At 43.3% G+C, this 19,325-nt stretch overlaps 2 protein-coding genes and 1 long non-coding RNA gene across 5 annotated transcripts; 2 read left to right on the top strand and 1 right to left on the bottom strand.

The window, feature by feature from the left end:
* The first annotated feature begins 311 nt into the window (after nucleotides 1-311).
* On the top strand, nucleotides 312-1,400 carry LOC149352393 (uncharacterized). The gene is made up of 2 exons (XR_016290791.1): nucleotides 312-641; nucleotides 1,257-1,400. It is a non-coding gene; the product is annotated as an uncharacterized LOC149352393 (long non-coding RNA).
* Nucleotides 1,075-19,249, bottom strand: LOC149352391 (uncharacterized). Of its 3 annotated transcripts, XM_089581553.1 has the most exons (5): nucleotides 18,958-19,249; nucleotides 17,966-18,146; nucleotides 16,112-16,217; nucleotides 14,191-14,248; nucleotides 1,075-7,646 (listed from the first exon to the last, which is right to left on the bottom strand). In XM_089581553.1, the coding sequence occupies exons 2-5, from the start codon at nucleotides 18,014-18,016 to the stop codon at nucleotides 7,550-7,552; spliced, it is 312 nt and encodes a 103-aa protein (XP_089437679.1). In that variant the 5' UTR covers nucleotides 18,017-18,146; nucleotides 18,958-19,249; the 3' UTR covers nucleotides 1,075-7,549. The 3 variants fall into 3 exon arrangements, 1 of the variants encoding a protein (XP_089437679.1); XR_016290789.1 differs by having other exon boundaries at nucleotides 1,075-2,243; nucleotides 4,568-16,217; XR_016290790.1 differs by lacking the exons at nucleotides 1,075-7,646; nucleotides 14,191-14,248 and having other exon boundaries at nucleotides 14,860-16,217; nucleotides 17,966-18,169.
* LOC149352392 (uncharacterized) lies at nucleotides 4,809-11,101 on the top strand. The gene is made up of 2 exons (XM_089581554.1): nucleotides 4,809-6,383; nucleotides 9,110-11,101. Exons 1-2 carry the CDS (start codon nucleotides 5,035-5,037, stop codon nucleotides 10,053-10,055), a joined length of 2,295 nt encoding a protein of 764 aa, XP_089437680.1. The 5' UTR covers nucleotides 4,809-5,034; the 3' UTR covers nucleotides 10,056-11,101.
* Nucleotides 19,250-19,325: the final 76 nt, after the last annotated feature.

Below are 19,325 nucleotides of genomic sequence, written 5' to 3'. Positions count from 1 at the left end.
TCGAGTATTTTCCGAGGCCATGAGTATGGACGTTTTTTATTTCACAGAAAATTCGAGTCTTTCGTGTATGTATACTGTTTTATTTGCATCAGTTGGAGGGTTTGACGCGAAGACGTTTGTAAATTGGTACGATTCCACACCATAATTCCACTCCTACCTGCAGTGCAAGAGTCGCCAACGAGCTAAATTTATCTAAGAGGAGAAGCAGGTGTTGCAGAATTTTGCAAGAACTCAATGCTAGTTTTATATTTATAAAACTTCTCTAAATTAGAGGAGTTGCGCGACATGTCCACTGTTTTGCTAGCTAAACTTGCCATTGAAACCATTCGCAAGCATCAAAACTCCCGTGCATTCTGCTATCACCATCATCATAGATGTCAGTTCGCGGTCAGACCAATCCAATCCATCAGTACGGCTCCGTAGCGCTGTTGTTGATATGTCGCGTAGTGTTGTCGCGCAGATCTTTATAGCTCTGTTATTATAAAATGTGGCTTTGTTCGGTCTGCGGACGAAAGTTGTATGTAACTTAAGCAATTCGAAAGATACGGGAAGCGCCTGAAGCTCTTCTGGAACACCGGAATCCCGTACTGCGTCGACCTTGGTGTAAAGAAGGCTTAGTGCACATGTGATTGCCTACGAAGGTATGTATCCAGTACACTTCTTGGAACTTTGCTTCCAGGACAATGCAGCATGCGCATATAACATTCGTTCACAGGACAATGGGAGTAGTAAGCGCGAGGAGATGGCTTCCCCAAGTGTGTGCTGTTCTCACACTTTCGGGAGCCTACATCACACAGCTGCGGGAGCCCTCAACTCGCGCGACTTATTCCCACTCCTCTTCAAAGTTGCGAGACGGAGTGTTTTCGCATCTTGTTAATTTTTAAGGCATCGCTATGTTCACTGTGCCTATATAAAGAGTGACAACGCGCGAAAGGCAGACCATAGGAAGCACGTGAGGTCGCAGTGGTTCGCAACGGAAGCTTTGCGGCTTTCTGTTCACAGTCGCGTACAGTGCTGCGCAGGTTAGTGCCTTAAGGCCCATGAAAATAAAGAACAGATACATTGTCAAATATGGTGTAGAAAAGTGAGAGCTGTTATTGCCTTATACTTATTGAGGTGTTTGTTAAAGTGCATTGTCTGTTATACTTGCAGCATTAAACACTTCTATTAATTGGTTCCAATGTTTTTACTTGGGCTACTGCATTGTGCCATTTGTTTCACATGACTGATGTTTGCCGCGTTCTTTTTTATTTCAGAAATCCTGTGGGTGGGAAGATTACGGATGTGTGTCCCAAGCTTGCCACATTTGAAGAGTCACATTTAAGAAATTTTCCGAATGTAACCCATTGCTCTGCTGATGTATCATCAACCACAATAAAATATGCGTGCTATGCATCAAATTGTTTTTGGTTTTATTGCATTGCACGGAGTGAAAAAAGCACGCATGCACCATATATGCGAATATTCGAGAAAGATCCGCCAATGGACGTCCGTCGGCGGGCGAACCGTATACCTTTGGCCACCTTTCGGACGGCCGACGGACGTCGACCGGCTGTTTGCGGATGTTCAGCGGACGTACAGAACATCCGAAATAGACCTCTGTCGGCCGTCCGAAGGATATCGGTGGTTGCTTGGGTAAGGCCATGTACGATCGGTTTGAAGCACGACAGTCAAAGATGCATACGTGCTTTTTAAAGGGAGATGCAGCACTACCACCGTGAAACTTCGACGTTATTAAGGTCATAAAACGCGAAAAATGACGGTAATAGCAGTGGTAAGATTGAAAGTAGTTTATTCAGTTCACATAGAAAAAAAAAACATACATCTTAATGGGAGCCACTTTTAATGGGCCAAACAGTTAGAGGAGACATGCTTTTTTGCTTGCAACAGCCACCTTCTCCTTGCTCTCTAAACGGCGATTAACATGTCTAGAGAAAAAGTGCATTCTTGTAGCAATAACAAAGTTCAGTATGACAAGTGAATGCCGACACGTGCTCAGCAGAACCCAAGCGAGCAAGGCTGCACTTGTCTAGCTCTTCCAGCACTTCCCAGAAATTTTTGCAGCCTTGGCGATGGTCAGTGTGAATTGCGGTCGCACATTACGTAGAACGCTTATCTTGCCTTGGTTTGGGAGCAGACAGGTCGACAGCTCGGCCGCACCGACGCTGTTGCGCTTCTGTGTTGAGTTGCAGCCGGAGCCAACGCCGCACGAGCTGCGTCGCTCGAAACGCACTTATATAAATCTGGCAAGGACACGGAGGAGCAGCGATCAACTTGCAGCGCAGTTTAACCCAACAAAGAAACGCCAGGCACAAAAACGCTTCTCTGTAGTCTTCTCTGACGGGGTCAGCGCGGCTACTGTATCGAGAAGCCGGTAAAACATAGGGTGCCTCGATGCCAGCGCCGCCGTTCAGGGTGGTGCCATCCTTTGACCGCTCCAACGCCGCCTCTCTCTCCCTGCGGCGCCATTTTGAATCACAGCGGTCGGTCGGGCTGGTCGGCTTGGTGCAAGCAGCTGAGCTTCCGTTTTTCGAACCCAGTGGCTGCGGACGATCGCTGGTGGCTTTATTTGTTTGACAGTGCTCTATCGCATGACTGAGGAGCTTGTCATGTCCACCGAGCCAGCATGACGGGTTGTGTGCCAATGTGCGCCGGGTCAACGCGTAAAGGCCTACGCTGTTTTCGCTTCCCCCGAGACTCCGAGCGAAGGAACAAATGGGAAGCTCAAGTAAAGCGGGATCAGCCCTAGAGTGCATTGCTTTAAATGTTACACCTCACTGTGCTTTTTACCACTCTGTCTCGTTCTGCTACTTCGTGGTTTGCATCTTTTTTTTCCATACTTTTTTTTTCATTTTTGCGGCGAAGGTTACACCACACTGTGCACAACATTTTTCTCCTAAGTCTTGTTGACTTATTTCGTGGTTTGGACCTTTTTCATGCTTTGCTTTTATGTTTTTCTTTAAGGTTACACCCCACGGTACATGCCTCATTTTTCTGTCCCAATGTGTTGCTTACTTATATTGAAGTTCGTGTTTTTTCATGACCTGCAATTACAGTTGGCATTAAATAAATAATTTGCATTGTCTCTTGTTATGTTCTCTGTACCGTCTGTAAGCGGGTAGGCTGAAAAGCTATGTTACATATTTGTCTTCATCAGTAATAAAGATCAACTTTTAGGTAGGAGTTATTTTTCGAACAGCCTAACCCATCAGCACACAATTTTGTAGACAGATTAGGAAATACACGGATAGTCAACGTTAAAAACCGCGTTTTTTTTTAACAAAACCCTCTATGGTCGATTTTTTTTCGAAAAGCGTGACTTTTCAATGTGGATTAATTCGATTTCGAATTTAAAATTTTCAGAATTACTGCAGTTTTTTAATGACTAAAATCCACCTTTCTTTGAGCAGGTTTACATGCATGGTTTATTAATGAATACCGATTGGCTTGAATAAAATAAATATTAAAAAATATGTGTAGAATTGTTTCACAAACTGAGGAATCGCAGGAGAGCAACCGGTGCGTATGTCCATGGCGCAAGCGAAGTGTGCATGCGAGCGCACGCAAGAACATTCCGTGGTTGTGCGCCCCTTATAAATATGAAACGAGTGAGAAACTTCCAGTAATCCTTCATGCTATCGCCAACGAGGGGCGATTCGTTTTCTCTGGCCTCGAGAAAGAAAACGCAGGAGCAGTGGCAACGTCGGAATACGGCGGTATTCCGACGTATTCCGACGGCGGTATTCCGAAAAAATGTGTATATACCAGCGCCCGACCCATAAGCAGATGTAATTGCAACGTTGTGAGCAATAAACGGGCGAGCAACTCGCAGTTACCTTTTCAAAGATTATAAAGCAGACAGACACCAGTTTTTGCGAGCAGAAGAAACGGAAACAGCCCGCGCGACGATAGCGAAACCAGCCGCAGCGCTCGGGCGGCTGACGACACGCGGGCGTTAACAGAACGTGGGAATTAAAATCCAAAATATCGTGGAAAAAAACAGAGGCAGCAATTTCTTCTATCCGCATGGAGCAGCAGCACCTGCCCCGCAACAGATCTTTAAAATATTAGCGAGTTTTTCAAACCAACAGACGGAACAGTAAATGTTTAACCTCGACCACCTGGGGCTGTAAAATTAAGTCATGCAATTACGTCTTCGACCCTCGGATGTTAAAATGGCTCTTATGAGTGAAAAGATACGCAGTGCGATATTGATGAAAAAGACTGTGTAGTAAAAAGCACTATTACGCCCGCCAAGAGTAAGAGTGGCGCCGTTACACACGTTAGCGCAGCTGATCCCGTGTGATTCAATATGGCGGCGCCCGCGATGTTGTCTCCACTATAGTGCCTAGGATCTCCACCCTGAACGGCGGCGCTGGCATCGAGGCACCCTAGTAAAACAGCGACGAGAGCGCCCCCGCTAGGCGGTACAGGCAAGGGCGACATCCGCGGCGTCGGAGTTCGCAAACTGAAAAAGTAATCTAGTAACGTTAGGGCCGTCCTAGGTGACAGTTATTGAAAACGCGTTAATTTTATTATTGGGGTGGGAAAAATTAATCACGCTTACTTGAAAAGAGGTCCTTTGACCAATTTCTTCGTGTCGAGCGTCGGGCGGGATGCTGTCTTGTTCCACGCACATGACATGTCTGTGCACGACGTATGATGGTGGTTGTTTACGTAAACAGCCAGCGCCGCAGCGTGCTTACACCAGCTCTTACGACCCGCCTTGCAGGTGCAGGTGGCTTTCAGGATCTTCCGATCGCCTCCTGAAAGCTAATGAACCACATTAAGAGCTCAGGCACGTGCGCACCTTGTAGCTAAAACCAAGCTGCTTACCTCAAGCCGCACGTCGTAATCTACGCGCTTCATTTCCGCCACGCATTTTTCTATGTCTGACGGCCCGACCGATGGCGATAGAAAGCTCTTGGACGCCGTAAACATGCTGGGCGTAAACAATTCTTTGCCAAGTTTCACGCTGCTGCCTTAAAAAAAAACCCTTCCACGTTTTCAATCCGCCTGAAGCCGCAAAAGAGCATGCAGCTACGGCTTTGCGCTGCCATTCTTGAAATGGTGGAACAGACGGCTACCGACCGGTTCGGCCGCAGGTGGCGCTTCATGTCGCAGAGCGGTGGCGCCCTCATACCAGCGCACGAGGCTGATACGGTGAAAATGTCGGCGTCAAGGCGGATGCTACACGATGATTCCGACCACGACTATTGCTCAGATGACCGGTCTGATGACTACAGTGACGGTAAAGTGACAACGGACTCTTGGAAGGACCAGTTGGATTTCGAACGAGATTGCACTGCGGTATGTCCTGGGCAGCCGTGTTGGCTGAGCGCGGAACTTAATGCCTGGAACAAAGTGATGCATGGATTTGCATTTGAAATCGTCGAATCCGAGCCAGGCAAGCTTCGTCTGCAGCCACTGCAGTGTGCTGAGGGTGGCACTCAGAGGTCTCAAACGGATTGTGCCCGCGATGCCTCATTTCTGTCGTGGGTCCTTGAGCATCACAAGTGCATTGACGAGTTTAGCTTGTTTTCTGACGATGCTTGTGACTGTGAGCCGCCTCCCATCTGCGTTCTAACCCCGCTTAAATTCGGGCCCGTTCGGCATTTACGCACCCTCGAAGTCAACTACGCGCTGGAAGGTCTTGGCAGTATCACTGGCCTCGAGGACCTGAAAATCAGCTACCTTAAAATGGATTTCAACCTCGCAAATGACTTGGAAACGCTTTTGCGGCGGAACTCGAACACCCTCAAGACAGTCCAGATCTTCGAGAAGAAGCTGCCTAGGAACGTCAGTTATGCCTTGCAGTGTCTCACCAGATGCGAGTCGCTGACGCTTTTTCTGACAGAAAGCTCGAAGAAGTTCCCTAGTATGGTCTCAGTGGCGCAACTCTTACGATCGTCTGCTTCGCTGAAAGTGCTCACCGTTAATCCGACCGGAGACGAGAGGCAGGTTTCACTCATAGCTGAAGCTATCAAGGTCAACACATCGTTGACTGTGCTGCACGTGAATTTTAGTGCAGAAATGCGGTGCGCACCTGAAACTTTGTTTGCTGCCGTTGAGGTCAGCAGTACCTTGAAGGAACTAGAAGTCTACAATTGCATTATGAATGCAAGCTGTGAACAAGCTTTGTCGTCAGCACTGCGCAAAAACTGCAGCCTTCGCAATTTGTATCTTTATGGTACTGCCATTTCTCCCACTAGCATGAAGAAGTTGGCAGAAGCTCTACTTAAAAACACGACATTGCAGCACCTTCGCATCAATGGCAAGCAGTTGCCCATGACTGGAATTTCAGCACTCTGCAAAGTACTTGTTACAAATAAGACTTTGAAGGAGCTGAGCTTTTTGTGCTTCGAAAGTTCAACGCAAGAAAGGTAATGCAAATTTTACATGCCTGCTTTCATTTTTTGATAGGTATGTGACTCAGGAGTACAAATTTTCCACTCTCAAAAAGACTTGCATCTGGAGTGAAATGCAGCTAGGCAGCAGTACAACACTTTTAAAATACATTATTTTTCACATTATTTCATGACACTATGGTGAAAGATGGGATTCTGTAAACAAACTGCACATGATGATGACATTTTACTCAGTGTGTATGTTTACTTTTATGTTTTTTTTATATTCTGAGAGACTCACCTTACATTCTGCTACAAAGAGTACTGGACCCAAGACAGCTCAGATGTGCACACTTAAAAAATGCACTCGAATATGCACAGATATAACTTCTTATCCATTCTGGAGAAAATTACTCTCGAGAGGGCAGATTTGATGTGCCACGCCAACTGACCAACTGCACTGCTCATTGGGCTACTGGCAGTGCATTTTAAATATAAACATTTTAAAACAAGGGTGAAAGTACAGAATGGCACAGCCTTCAACTCACCAATAATTTTTAATATAATTAAAATGTAATTCTTGTCCATATCTTGTGATGTGCATTCACAGAAGCTTTAGAGATTAATTATTCAGGCAGAGATTGAAACTGGCAATTGGGCAAGCTGGTGCCAATAAATTTTTTTGAAAAAAGTGCAATAAAAGCAACAAGGAAGGATGATCAGACAGGGCTTCTGTTGTTTTTCCTTGCTTCTGTACTGCTTTTCTAAAAGTTTCGCAGAGCACACAATAAGGCTAAAACCGTGAAAGTGTAACTACATTTAGAGTGGTACCTTTAATAATGCTTCAGTACTATTCCTAAAGGTGTCGTTTCTTTTCAAGGTTCGAGAATATTTACCTCAATGTAGTACAACCACGGTTGTTGCATGGAGTGTGCTTTTGACAGCTTGGAACGAGAAAAGATGTACATTCATAATTCTAAGAGTGAGCTTTCACTTCTATTATTCTTTAAAAAAAGTTACATTTGGCTAAACAAGGTATTTACAAAAGTCAAACAAAAACTTCTCTGGTGCCTGTACCAATGCAAACTATCGGCGGAACATTATGCATGTGTGTATTCACAAATTCAGTCAGTAATAAAATTTTCACGAGAGTACTTTCCATTCTCGTTGAGCCTGGTACTGATTTATGCTCCGAGTGCGACCTACATGCGTACAGGTCCACAGTTCCACTCAATCCTGATTGATGAGCTTGACCTGCTGCTTGCCAGGTGGTGCTGCCTGCACCTGTAATTGTACAAGCTGTAACAGAAGCAATTTTTTAATTGAATGAAATTAAGCAGAAGTACCTGTTATCAAAATATTTGTTTCAGATTAGAAATAGCTGAACAAAAGAAAGGACAAAAAGCTGACAACATAGAGCAGCTTCTTGTATTTTGTTTAGCACATTTATTTCTGATTTTAAAACGCTCGAATCTGCCCAGGTCACAGCCTTGACTCAGTTGTTTTGTTTGTTTACTCTTCAACTTGCGCACAATCATGCAGTTTGGCCAGTTATTTCCAACTGTTGCAACAAACACACACTGTAAAATGCTTCTCTCGGTTAAACCGCTTGTTTATTCATGCTGAAATTTGACTCGGAGATGGCATATGACAGTCTTTGTTTTATTGCCCCGCTTGGATGATGTACTTGTGTAATTCCATCAGAAATATTATAAATGTATGTCATCTGCAGCATTGGTGATCAAAAACTAGCAGCTTTCGCATAGGTGATACCAGTGGCGCCATCGGGTTCCTATCAGAGGAACAATTGTTCTACCATTCAAGCTGTGATGAGGTGGGGGAGGGGGTGAGTAGCTCACTAGACTATGCTTTCTCAGCTGCTTTAACAATATTGAGCAAGCATTTTCAAATGAACCGCTCATTCCCCATCCGCTCATCGCAGCATCAGTGGTAAAAGAACTGCTCCTTGGCTAGACAGCAGACGATGCCACCTATGTGAAAGCTGCTTGTTTTGAGTTGCAGATGCTGCAGGCAACACAAATTTTTAGTTCTGATCTTGATCGAATCGGGCAAGTACATCATCCAAACATCATATCGAAAGAGTAAGGCTGTCATATGCCATCTTTGAGTCAAATTTCAGCACGAATAAGCGAGCGGTTTAACAGAGAGAAGTATTTTACGGAGCACGTTTAGTGTTGGAACAGGTAGTAGTTTGCATCAATGTTTGCTGCGCACAAGGGCAGCAGTGGCACTCCCTGGATCAGGGGTGGATGCATGGGGGCCCTTCCCAAGCTAGAAATTTCACATAGGAAAACCATGTTGAAACCCATTTATAGGCAATAAGAAGTTAGAAATTCTTGGTTCAAATGAAACCGCTCTCTGCAAGAGTGATCCATAAATCCACCCCTGTCCTGGATCCAGACTGAGAAATCTCAATGGCACTTTGGGAACTGGCTTCGTGTTGAGTAGGGTTGGACTGGCTGTTTGGCTGCCTAGTGATGCTTGGAGTTTGTTAATCAGTCTGATTAGGTTCGGAAGTGCCCATGCGATGGTATAATGTGTTGACCAATTTCTCTAATGCAAACGCATCTTAGCTACCTGTGCTTTGTTTTCAATATGGAACTTGGTGCTGTGTTGAATGTGACGCCAATATATGTTGTGTCTGAAATCGTCTGGTGAGATGAGAAGAATCCCATCTGTTGTATGAATTTTAACTCTACTTAGAAAGCATTTGAGACCTGAAATTTTACCTTTCTATTTAGGAAAGCCTTGGCAAAGCAGCTGGCTGAGAGTGAATGCTACAACCGTGTGCAGCTACCCTGGGTTGCGGCTGATATGCCTGGCTTGTTGTCTGCGCTTGTGCCCTCTTCAAAATGCCCTAAAGAACTGTCCCTGTCTGATGTTTATGACTTGCCAGAGAAGGACCTCGAGTTGCTTTTTGATGCTGTTGCCTGCAGCAAGTGCATTTGCACTTTCAGAGTGTGTCTTGAAAAGAATATTGGCAAAACAGGTACACTTCTGTGCAAAATGCTGAAAGCAAACCAGTCTATTAAATGCTTGGAGATAATTACAGACAATGACAAAGGAAATTTAGTCCACAATGTTTTGCGCACTCTTGCAGGTAACAAGAGCATATTTGAGCTAATAATTTCCATCCATAGCATCACAAAGTTGAAAACTGCATTATACCTCTCCTTCTTCCTGGCTAAGAACAAGACCGCCACAAAGTTTTGTCTGACTTCCTCAACTAGCTTGTATTCTAAATTTGTGGAGGGGTTTGTCAAAGGTCTGTGGCAAAACAAGCAGATCATAGAATTCAGTCTGTACCCCCATTTGCTTTGTAATGAGAGCAGCTTCATTGTATTTGAAGCATTACGTAGGAACAGGGGCATTTTGAACCGTGCAGTCGAGTTTGTTATCCTGCCCCAGGCAGACAGGAAATATGCTGAGGCATTTGAGCTTTTCTTGGGCAAGCCATGTCTGCTTGCTCATTTGATTAAAGTAACTGGGAAAACAGAAGCTGAAGCATTGCTAGCTCTTACTTCAGCTGAGCATTACCTGCTGGACAACTATCTCATTATCACAAGAGTCATTCAGAATTCTGTAGAATGCCATCCTGGAAATGGCACACAGATAGAGAAACTCAATGTGGACTGTTGGCGTGCAATCATGTCACACCTGCACCTCACAGATGTGTTGCTGCCGTAATTCCCTTGGTCGCCTTGTTGTGGCATCCAAACTGATTTGGACATTCTTTGCATCAGTGTTGCTTTTTACTCCTTTTTAAAAAATGTAATGTCAATTTTGTGAACCTCCTTTTACAGCTCAGTTGCAGCTGTAGCACTTGTGATCAGATAAAACCTAACGTATTTTACACAACGCAGTTATATTTCTTTCCTTTTTCTTGTACTTGTCATTCTGTTGAATAGCTGTGCACTTGCTGAATTCTTACATGCCACTTGTCATTTCAAGCTCAGGCTGGCTCTGGACACTTTGGATGTGGTTGTGTAATGTTGCCTATCTCAGGTGCTGCCATCTATCGACAGAAAAAGTTCAAATCTGAGTTGCCTTGTAGCTGGTGAGCCCTCTTAAATTGCAGCTATGGTGCTGACTGCATTGTTGAAAGCTTTGCCTGAAGTATTGTAATGTTTTGATCTCTATACTGATGCTGCGGTTTCTGGCATTAATGAGTGCACCCTATTCAATCCTTAGCATGCTTTAGTGCTTGCATCTTGCTTATTTTTTTCCAATTTTTGCCTAGTATACCTTGAATGTTATTTATTCCTGAAAGCACAAGCATGGCTTTCATTTCAGTGTGGTTGATAATGCTTGTTTTCTAATAGCGTTCCTATGTAAATAGTTACATTCCACAGAGAATTATTATGTTGAGTTTGTTACTGAAACTAGAGACTGAGGTTTTCAATGTGGTAGACAATGTTTGTTTTCCACAAGTAGTACAGTACAAGTAGTTGCATTCTTTGGGGCATGTGTTGTATTGCGTTTGTCCCTGAAAGTGCTAAATTTCCCTCATTTAGATGTGATAGGTTCTGTTTTGTGTTGGTGTATAAACAGTTGAATTTTTTTAGTACAGTATCTGGCCTGCTACTGCTGGCAGTATTGTGATTCTAATGAATCTTACTGGTATTGAGGGCTGCAGTTCAGTTTGTTTGGAGGTCCATAGCTACATTCATTTCACAATAGAACTTTGCAAGCTTACATTTTGTTTAATAAAGTCCATGTACAGGTCTTTTTTTGTCAAAGCATACAGATTCTTTGAGTGTTTTTTTTGCAGTAACAAATCATACAGAAGATTGCTATGCTTTCAAGCATTTGCAGCTGTAAACTTGGATCCTTTGTTGTCGCGGTACTGTTGTAAAGTAGTTACGGGTCATTCCACACCAAACGTCCCAGACGTTGCGCTCAACCATCTCCAATTTGTTGAAAAAAATTAATAGAAACTTATCACAACATGCGTAATCGGAGCCTAAAAAATATTTTTGGCAGAAAAAATTCATTCGTGAGACAAGCTCAGTTTCAATGTGTTTAAAAGACGTGAGACTAAGCGCTGCTCAATAGTCAATAAAAAATCCAAATTTTTAGAATACACACCACAAATTTTTTAATGACATTTGCACAGAGTCTGGTTTCTGATAAAATTCAGATCATGCATTTTTGGACAGTGTAAATATTTTTTTTAGAAATTAAAGAAAATGTAAAAATTGTACTAGTTCATATTTAAAAAGAAAACATCAGTTTCTCTCGGAAATTCAGAAATGATCATCTTGCTACCCTAGACGTCTTTTTCTTATAAAAAATGTTACAGCTGATGCAATTGAACACGTCGAAGTGAAATAAAATACTGAAGTTGCAGTAAATTGGTAAATTGGTTTCTGAGGAAAGGAAGTGGTGCAGTATCTGTCTCACATATCTCGGTGGACACCTGAACCGTGCCGTAAGTGAAGGGAGGAAGGTGGGAGTGAAAGAAGAAAGAGAGAAAGAGGTGCCGTAGTGGAAGTCTCCGGAATAATTTCGACCACCTGGGGATCTATAACGTGCGCTGACATCGCACAGCACACGGGCGCCTTTTGCGTTCCGCCTCCATCGAAACGCGGCAGCCGCGGTGGGGTTCGAACCCGGGTACACTGATTCGGTAGACGAGCGCCTTAACCACTGAGTCACCGAGGCGGGTACTGAAGTTGCAGAAAAGGCTTTAGCGCTCAGTGCAGATCGATGCCCTTTTCTTTGCTGGCGCCCTGTGCGACCGCACTGATCGTCCACCCAAAAGGCCGGCACTGATGCCGTGTGTTGTGCTCTGCAGTGAAGAAGCGTTAACAGACGACGTAACTTGCGGCGCGAGAGGCCAACTTCAATTTTTTTTTGCTTGTTTTAACCAAATACTACCCCGATTAAAAGTGACTCCGAAATGAAAGAAAAAAAAACACTTTTGAAAATTGCTTTTTGAACCATAAATGCCCATTAATTTCACCCTGGGGTTGTCGAAGTGAAAATACAAAGTTTCTTTGCCTTTATTGCAAGCAGACTAAAAAAAAACTAATGTTTCTTATGACAGCTCATGGCTGCACTTGTCTTCTCTAAGTTCTCTTACACACAGTTCTAAACAGGACGATTTGTAAAAGGAAGGCAGAAATGCGAAAATTTCTGGTGTGCGGTAAAAGTTTTCAAGGATAAACAAAAAACGAAGAAATGGCTTCTTAAAGTACAAAAAAGCCTAATTTTCGTAGTAGGTCGGCGTTATGAGCGAAAAATTGCCGGAGGAGCAGCCAGGTGAGCCACCTAGGTCACGTTACCTTGTGGCGGCAGCACAACCTGCCCACCCGATTGTGCACAAATTGACAACAGTGGCAGGTAGAAGTTAAATTAATGATCGGTCGCTCAGGAAGAGCAGCCAGCATCGCACAAGCCCAAACGAAGGCAGCACCTGCCATCGCAAGGCAGTGGCGAATTGCTTAATCGCTGCACCACTGTACCAGTGATGGTATGATGACTCCTAGGAATCTATGAATGTAAAGCCAAGAAGGACCAATTCCGCATATATGGACATTGATTAACCCATTACGCTATCGCGTCATACCCTTAAAGGGTCCCTGAAATGGGTGTTGGAGGTTGGCTATAAAATGCTTGCATTACGCAGAGTACAGGCCACCGAGCGTTTATGCCACGTACAAGACCTCAAAAGCGAGCCGATAATTTACAATACAATTTAAGAACTCCCGCTTCCGCGCCTTGCGGCGACCAGCGGTGCCCAGCTTTCGCCCGAATCCGCGCGCAGTGCGTCATGTAGCGCTCTTTACGTCAGCAGCGGAATGCCATCATTGGTTCGCCACGCCAGCGCCGTCGACGCAAAACAAGTTTAGGAGGCGTTGGCTCCGCCTCCTGGGAAATTCCCACGCGCGTCGGCAGTCGGCGGAGGCGACGAGTGCGTGGAGCCGGCGGACCGACATTTCGGCATGCAAAAACTGACGAGAGGAGAGGGGAAGGCGCGAAGACCCGGAAATTCAAATTTTGACTACAAATAACTCAGGTTCCACAAAGCGCATCAAAAAAATTTTTGCTGGTGGATATTTGTGACGCTGTCCTTAGCATCCTAGGCATATAGCATCTTTGTTGAGACCCTCTTTCACAGCCCCTTTAAGGCTTCCAGATGTAGTTCTATGTGCGCATGTCACTAGTTTGTTTTTTCAGGCCAATCATTGTGTGATCTAGGTGCCACGGAGAATACGTGACTAAATAGCCTATCACTATTGCTTGACTTAAATAATTTAGTTAACCATATGAAAAACTAAGTGCATAATATTTAGGCCAAGGAATAAACATGATGACTTCAACATGCACTTCCCATTTCATAACTGCGATATCGAGCATGTTTTCACTTTTAAATTCCTCGGAAATCTCTCCAAAGAAAACTTGAATCGATCTCCTCAACTGAATAAATAACATTAAGTGATTTCGAGGTCAATTCCCATGTTTTATAACTATAAAATAAGATACCTTGTCCCTGATTGGTTAAAGCACCAACTGTATTTTTCATTAATTCAGTCGCTTCCTCACTATTTTCTCTTGATCTGGGGTTCGAATACTAAAGCGAATTTAGACAGATTACTTGTTCTTCAAAAACAGGCTGCACGCTGTATTGAAAACATTCAACACAATGATCATACAGTTCTGTTTTTTCTGATACATACATTGCTAAAGATTCTCCAATTGTTCCAACTTACTAGAATGCCCACGTATAGCAGGAAAGAACCCTCTAATTATTATCGGGGACTTAAACTCTGCACACATGGCATGGGGCTACCACAAGGACACCCTGAAGGGAACCAACCTGTTGGAAGCAGCCGAGTACCTGGACCTCTGTCTAATGACGGACATCATCTCCCCAACTGGAATAGGGAACATTGTTAGCAGAGACACCTGCCCATATACGTACTTACAAAAATTTTTAGTAACATTCTTTAGAAATTATTTAGACAAATGTTAATAGAACCTATCAACATTGAACAGAAAGTCTTTTGAATGTCTTTATACTCTGTAGTAACAACCTATCAACCGTCTTCCGACAATTGGCCACCGATATCCAAAAGACTCAAGTACAAAAAAAGTCTTTAGACTTCCTATGATCCCCTTATCGACTGTTTCTATGCACTTCCTATTACCCCCTTACCGACAATCTCTACCAACACCCTATCGACAGTCTTCCGACAATTGGCTGCCGTTATCCAAAAGACTCAAGTACATAGAAAGTCTTTACACTTCCTATCAACCACATACCAACAATGTCTACCAACACCCTACCAACATTCTTCCGACAATTGGCCACCGTTATTCAAAAGACTCAAGTACGAAGAAAGTATAATTGCTACATCAACTTATCAAAATTGGGTAAAGTGTGCGTTAACTACACTGTACGACTTTTATCAACATTGTTTCATCCCTTCAAAATTATTTTGTGAACACTGTATCCTAGACTGCTTAAAAAATAATAGAACCAAAATACAAATCATTACATCCATTTATTGCGCACAAGCATACTTAAGCGCTACAAGACGTGCATGACACATAAAAAATTTTACAGTATCGCCTTCGGCACAGTTCGTTTCAGTTCCCTCTTAGTAACTTGTTGATTGACACACGGAAATTGAAAAACATAAAAGGTTTTAATTCACAACATTTTGGCTGGAGGACCCGCCTTTTTCGAGTATACTACAGCATTCGAAACAAAAGCTGTGTGCTTCAAATGTAGTACACTTGAAAACGGCTGGCCCTCCAACCAAAACATCATGAATTAAATTCTGCTAAACTTTTTACACATATATAGGTGTATACCAGGTGTTTCAGGGAAGACTAAGTAATTTTCAAAAAATAGGTTTTTTAGATAAATATATGGCTTTTTCAGCATAGTATTCCCAGTGATGGCAGGCACCAGAAAACTGGTGAATTGTCTTACATAGTAAGCTGGTTAACTAATTTTTATTAATGAACCTTTTAACTATCAGAGTTAGGTGTCTAGTTGCAATTAGAGAGATTTGTAGCAGTTACGTGCACTTAAGGGGTTGCTTTGCCTGTATGCTTTCAAAAGCTTATGTATTTTCGCACGATGCAGCCAAATTTCGTTGAGCCACAGCGGCGAGGGTAATTATGTTTTGTAAATTCTTAAAACTGGTACGGCTGCTGCTAATGACCAGCTACAAATCTCTAATTTCAGCCAGTTGCAAACCTGTGTTAGTTAAAAAGTTAATTACAAGAAATTATTTAACCAGCTTACTAAATACAACTCACCAGCTTTCTGGTGTCTGCTACCACTAGTAATACTATGCAGCAAAAGCCATATTTCTGAAAGCTACTTAGTCTTCCCTGAAACACCTGGTGTATATAAATACTGCTCACTTTCCTGTACAACCCAGAAATGAAATAACTTCTTCTGTAACATGAAAGTTTCATGAGCCACATAATAAATCTGTGGAAAAAAACAGTGCATGCATGCACACACACCTCTCTAAAATAGCTAAAAATCCCACAGTAAAACAATGCTTACACTGTCTTAGGACCAACATTAAACGCTGCATACACTAGTGAATTAAAAGCCAAACAGGATGCCAAACATATGCTACTGTCTACATCGATGTAGATATCAAGCTTTGAGCTGATTTTAATCAACATGCATCAGCACAGGAATGCTTAAGTGACTTTGTTGGTGCGCTATCCTGACACTTGTCCTCAATATCAGGCAGCCTGCTTGTCGTTACTTGTCTGCATCTCCAGCAGGAAGCGGTAGCGTCCTAGTGATGCAACGTGTGCATCAACAGCCCTAACAGGTAGCCTCCTCCATGGTGGAATGCAGCAGCAAGAGAACTGCATAAGAAAACGATACGAGGTATAGAGTTATAGTATCTTCTTTTAGAATCAAGCAAGGAGAGGCAACAATCAGTTAAATATGCACTAAAACGTAGCACTCCGAGTGAGTCTGATAAGGTTGCTGAGTAACAGCATAAGCAGCAGTCACAAGACGAACTAAATGCAATGCTTCCTTGAACAAGAAAAAGCTACAACATGCTGTTGTGCTCAATTGTACACTCACATTCAAAGACTGAATGATATTCACAGGAACTGACATTACCATGTTATGCCTAATTAGCCAACCACAAAGAGATATTTAGCCATTCCAGGTATGTGAAGATAACATGCAGGCCATCAAATATGAAAATTATTTCGTGTTTCTTGACTTCTCTGTACAAAAATTAAGCCAGCTTTTGTTTTCAAAAGCAGTGGCACAAAACATTGCAATGTAACATGCACATTTCTTTCTCTCAGAGCAGCTAGGAGAGAGGAACTTAACTTTACTAGATAATGTAGCATCATTTGAAGCTATACCAGGTGTTGGAGGAAAATGTAAGAACAAAGAGTACAGAGGTGAGCAAGTTTGTTAGGGCACCAGAGTGGCACACTCTAAAGCAAATGAATCAAAATATTAAGGCACACACTGTGTCAGAGACAATGGTTGTAAGTAAAGCTGCATAGAACTACAAGCGATAAAAGCCTCAGTGACATGCCCCTAAGGGAACAGCAGGACAGGTAGTTTTTTTATATTTGTCTCGCAGCACATCTCTCAAGTGCTGAGGCCTGCTCATATCTGTTTAGTTAAGAATACAAGAGAAACAAGTAAACAAGTGCTCGAAAGAAGATAAATATGAGTACTTAGTTTGTTCTTTATAGGCAATTACCTGTCACCAATTGCAGCAATAAATGCCTTGGGAAAGTAAATGAAGTGATTTACACAGCTTATTACAAACCTTGATGGCACGGGAGAGAGGCAACATCAAACGCATCGGTTCAAGTAAAGCAAGGAGTCTTGTTAAGATCACAGCAATATTTGTAGGCGTAGGCTGAGCTAGTGTTGAACGTCGGTATGAAAAAAACAAGAATGTACAAATATTCAAAAGATTCCAAATGCATTTCAACTGTACAGTGCAGTGAGTTGTGACAAGTGTGAAAGAAAACCTCAGCAATGCTCATGACATATCGAATAAATGCCTTTCTTCTGTACAGCTTTAACATAAGCTTTACAGGGTTTCATGTAATGCAAGGATAATCTGGTAGGGTACCAATTGAATTATTAATGCTAGCCACATCTATGCTTCTAAAGCAGAGTGCTCCACTTGAACACTAATATTCAATTATGTATTGCCCATTCGGCTATGTCTGCCATAGAGTTATCACACCACTGGTTCGCTTCAAACATGCCATACCTTGTAAGAAGTAGGTACGGGTGAAGTAAACCTATAAAAATTTAATTGCTGCTCTTAGACTGCAGTATAAACGTCGTGAAGCACATAATATTTTTAATTTGGTCTATACTGAGGTCAAGATTCCCAAGCATGAGAGGTATGAGGGAAAAAACTATCAAAAAGCATTACACACTATAACACAAGGCGCTTGACTAGAGGAGTGCTTTCATAATGCCCGCAATATCTTTTACCTTTCTCTTGGTCCTCTTTCAAAAGATGAACAATAAATGAAAGAGAGAGGGAGCCTGTACCAGAAGATTTTTGTCAGGCTAAAAGCAAAGACAAGGGAAAAAAACGAAAGCCTGGGATACTCACTCGTGTGCCTATCCTTTTACAAGTTGCACATGCTTTATATCCAGTGTCCATGGCTATTAGGCAGCATCAGCAGGTCTTGATGCCATTTGCCTCAGGTTGAGGTAGCATTGGCTCGATGACGGATGAAAGCTGGTGCAAAAGTAGCGTGCTGATACAGGTGGAGCAGCTGTACAGGGCTTGACTGCGGTTGCATTTGAAGAAAGGCTGCATTAGAGCCATGCTTTCATAAACATCATCACAGAAGCCACATCCCATTACAACTTCTAGCTGTTCAGTCCAATGCGTTCTTGAGTGGAGGCTAATGATTAATTACCTATGCCTCCAATAGTTAGCATAAAAATGGTTTACAAAGCTAGTCATACTTTTCTTAAAGCTATTATTCGCGAATCACGTTATACTTTTATTGCTTCAGACTGAAAATGGGGGAATGACATAAATGTAGAGAACGTAATTAAAATAAAATGACAACAAACCTTCCATTGTGCGATTACCTCAGCTGCACTGCAATGGAATGGTTCTGCTATTTTTAATCGTCGTTTCGTTGACCAGAGGTATTAAGAAACACAGCACTTGATGTGATTGCGACGTAGAACGGGCAATGCTCCTTATCCAGTGAACACTCAGGCAGCAGCATCAAAAGACGCACGCCGCTACAAGCACTTTTCGTTCTTATGGTCTCCTTTTGACGCGCTGCTCCTGTTCAGTTGGAATAACAAATCAAGCAGCACCCCATAGTTCTCAGCGCGCAACCAAATTCTATTGCACAACTTCTCCGCCGAGGAGATGACGCAAAGAGCGCAAGGCGGCGGGTTAAAAGTTGCATAGCTGGCAAGCGAGCGTGTCGGAACACCTTCTCCCTGCAAACGATCGCGTGGTGCTCGCATTTTGCACCTCACTGAGAACAAGACGTGAAGACCAACCCTAAATGCATTCGCAGCCCTCGCGCATCCTCCCGACACATCGCAGAAGTCGTTTTCCAGCTCTGTACTTACATTCGTCAGCAATCAAGGCAAGCCGTTTCTTCTATCAGGCACCGGGCGATGGCCGCTCCAGCGTGGTCTTGAGTGTAGCACGTCAGCAGTTTTTGAGAACTCCATGCGCGTAAGAACGTCTTCCGCAGCGCAGGAGCCATCTGTCACCTTCGGAGTTCAGTCACACTACCACAGCAGTAACGAGGCCGCACATTCAACACAAACAAGCTGAAGAAAAGCACCCACAGCTATAACCGTCGAACCACACCAACAAAGAATCGTTTCAGCGTTCTAAAAAAGGTAGTGTAGGCAGTGTAGGGCGCGTCCAATAGTATTGCTGAGGCGCCTCAATCCGCCACCAGCGAACGGAAAGGGGGCGCTAAATTCGC

Source organism: Amblyomma mixtum, chromosome 3 (assembly GCF_055824585.1).
Source record: "Amblyomma mixtum isolate Tamu chromosome 3, ASM5582458v1, whole genome shotgun sequence".
Taxonomy (NCBI): domain Eukaryota; kingdom Metazoa; phylum Arthropoda; class Arachnida; order Ixodida; family Ixodidae; genus Amblyomma; species Amblyomma mixtum.
This window is presented reverse-complemented; position numbering and strand designations above follow the sequence as displayed.

What these genes read in the sequence shown, in the direction of transcription:
- LOC149352392 (XM_089581554.1), top strand. Translation starts at nt 5,035, where the DNA reads ATGCAGCTACGGCTTTGCGCTGCCATTCTTGAAATGGTGGAACAGACG. An exon ending in GAAAGTTCAACGCAAGAAAG is followed by an intron (nt 6,384 to 9,109) that starts GTAATGCAAATT and finishes CTTTCTATTTAG; the next exon opens with GAAAGCCTTGGCAAAGCAGC.
- LOC149352391 (XM_089581553.1), bottom strand. Translation starts at nt 18,016, where the DNA reads ATGGACACTGGATATAAAGCATGTGCAACTTGTAAAAGGATAGGCACA. An exon ending in GTAAAAGGATAGGCACACGA is followed by an intron (nt 16,218 to 17,965) that starts GTGAGTATCCCA and finishes TTTCTTATGCAG; the next exon opens with TTCTCTTGCTGCTGCATTCC. An exon ending in TACTCGGCTGCTTCCAACAG is followed by an intron (nt 7,647 to 14,190) that starts GTTGGTTCCCTT and finishes CTTCTGTTACAG; the next exon opens with CTTGTACAATTACAGGTGCA.